This window comes from Plasmodium reichenowi, assembly GCF_001601855.1.
Source record: "Plasmodium reichenowi strain SY57 chromosome Unknown, whole genome shotgun sequence".
Lineage (NCBI taxonomy): Eukaryota > Apicomplexa > Aconoidasida > Haemosporida > Plasmodiidae > Plasmodium > Plasmodium reichenowi.
Window position 1 is genome coordinate 1 of NW_017962256.1, and position 2760 is coordinate 2760.

Below are 2760 nucleotides of genomic sequence, written 5' to 3' on the forward strand. Positions count from 1 at the left end.
TTTTTTTTTTATTTTTAATATTAGAACAGGAAAAATATAATTACAAGTACATATGTTCTTTATCAAAAAAAAATATATATATATATATATATATATATATATATATATATATCATATTACATTTTTGTAAGAATAGTTATAATATAATATTTGAATCTGACTATAAAGATTAATAAAAAGAAATAAGAATTATAATTTGAAGAAAGAGTAGTGTAGAAATAGAGAAATAAATATATTATAATATAATATATATATGTATATATATATATATTTATTTATTTATTTATTTTTTATATTTGGGTAGAATATCTTTATTATCTATACATTTTTGTGTTCATCATTTCCATGTGTAGTAAAGAATGGTACGAATTAGCGATAACGAATTAAGTGATAAAGAGTTGGTAGATTTTTTATCGGAAGATAGTGATAATGGTGATGAGAATTTATTAAATAAAAAATATTCTGATAAAGAAGCATTAATAACTTTAGAAGTCGATTTTCCTAAGATTGTAACTATATTAGGTATACCAAAAGTTGAATCAGAAAAACATGGGAGGTTAGCTGAAGTATTGAAGAAATTATTTATAAGACATTTAAGTGCTAAGATTAGTGATTCTTCTTTATTAAATATGAAAATTCATATGCCTACGGATGAAGAGAATAAAACAAAAGGTATATGTTTTGTAACTTTTAATGATAGTTTTCAAGCAAATGAAGCTGTGAAGATTTTAAATAAATTAAAATTAGATGCTAAGCATATATTAACGACTTCAAAGATGGATGATATAGAAAATATTATTAATAGAGATGAGAAAGCTATGCCTATTAATGTTGTTGGTTTTACTCGAGAAAAAATTAGATGGTGGCTATATGATGAAAAATGTAGAGAACAATTTATTGTTAGATATGATAGTCATTTTGAAGTCCATTGGTTTGATCCTTTAGAAAAAGAACCACAATTAATATATACGACCTTTAAAAAGAACGCACCCTTTTCAAGTGTTCAATGGAGTAATCAAGGTTCATATTTAGTTAGTTTTCACAATCCAGGTATAGCTTTATGGGGAGGAGATAGTTTTGAGAAATTAATTAGATTACAACATAAAAGCGTTAAAGAAATCATGTTTTCTCCAAACGAAAATTATGTATTAACTTGGGATGGTACTCCGTATTCTTTAAGGAATGAAAAATCTATTTGTATTTGGAGAGTTATCACAGGAAAATTACTTCGTTCTTTTATTACTCCAGAATATAGTCCTAAAGAAAAAATGTTTCCACATTTCTTGTGGAGTCCAGATGATAAATATATTGCATGTATAGGAAAACAAAAAGAAGTCTATGTATATGAATTACCATCTATGTTATTAATTGAAGATCAAGAAAAAAAAAGAACACCTCTAAAATATTCAGGTGTAAAAGAATTTGACTGGTCTCCTGTTGATAATATTCTAGCTATATGGATTCCACAAACTAATGATACCCCAGGTACATTAATTCTTGTTGACATACCATCAAGAAAAGAATTAGTTTCAAGGAAAATATATGATGTCAGTGTTGCTTCGATACATTGGCATAATAAAGGTGATTATCTATGTTTAAAAACAACAATTCAAAAAAAATCAGGTAAAAAAATTAAAAAGGAATATACACAACTAGAAATATTCCGTATGAGAGAAAAAAACATACCCGTAGATAATGTACAAATTGAAGCTGTTAAAACAAAACAATTCCATTGGGAAGAATCCAACAGTAATCGTTTTGCACTTATTCTTAGAGAAGAAACAACTAATAAACAACAAATCAGATTCTACAAAATATCCAATAAAGGAACAGGCAGAGATGCCAAATGGTCCAGTACATTTGAAATCAATAATCAAATGAATTTTATGAAATGGTCACCACAAGGAACATATTTTATATTAGCATCATTAGCATCAGAAGGTACACTTTATTTCTGTTGTTTAAATAATAATGATGAAGTAGATGTTATACATAAAGATGAACATTTATTAGTTAACTCTATATCTTGGAGTCGTTGTGGTAGATTCCTAGTCTCAGCTGTTTCAAATAATCCAAATGCTTTTAATACTGGTTATAGAGAAGAAAATAGTGAAGCAGGATTTCATATATGGACCTTTCAAGGGAAATGTCTTATGAGAATAAAAAAACCATCATTTATTCAATTCTTATTTAGACCACATCCAAAGTCATTATTTAATGATAAACTTAAACTAGAAATTAAAAATAATCTAAATAATTATTCTAAAAAATTCGATAATATAGATGAAAAAATGAAAACAGCAAAGAAAAATGCATTACTCACAGAAAGAAAAAATGTAGAAAATTCATTCAACCAAAAATTCCAAGAAATTACTGCACTCTTCCAATCATATCAAGAGTATGAACAACTTAAAAAAAATTGGGAAACATTCGAGAATCAATTTGAGTGGGAAGAAAAAACAATAGTCATCGAGCATGTACTCTCAGTAAAGGAGGAAATATTTGCATAACATGCAAAAATTTAATACAATAATAATAATAAAATAAAATAAAATAAATAAATAAATAAATATTTTAATATATATGTATATATATACTTATTTAAATGTATAGATACATTGGGATGTTGCCCACCTATACCTATATATTTACAAATTTTTATATTTATATTTTTATTTATATTTATATTTATATTCAATTTATATAATTAATTATTTAATTTTTTTTTATTTTTTAAATGATTTATTTTTTATTATGAAC

General features: G+C 24.8%; 1 protein-coding gene across 1 annotated transcript; it reads left to right on the forward strand.

The window, feature by feature from the left end:
- Positions 1-359: 359 nt before the first annotated feature.
- PRSY57_0008400 (eukaryotic translation initiation factor, putative) lies at positions 360-2510 on the forward strand (the record flags this gene model as incomplete). Its single annotated transcript, XM_012906236.2, has 1 exon — positions 360-2510. The coding sequence occupies one exon, from the start codon at positions 360-362 to the stop codon at positions 2508-2510; it is 2151 nt and encodes a 716-aa protein (XP_012761690.2).
- Positions 2511-2760: the final 250 nt, after the last annotated feature.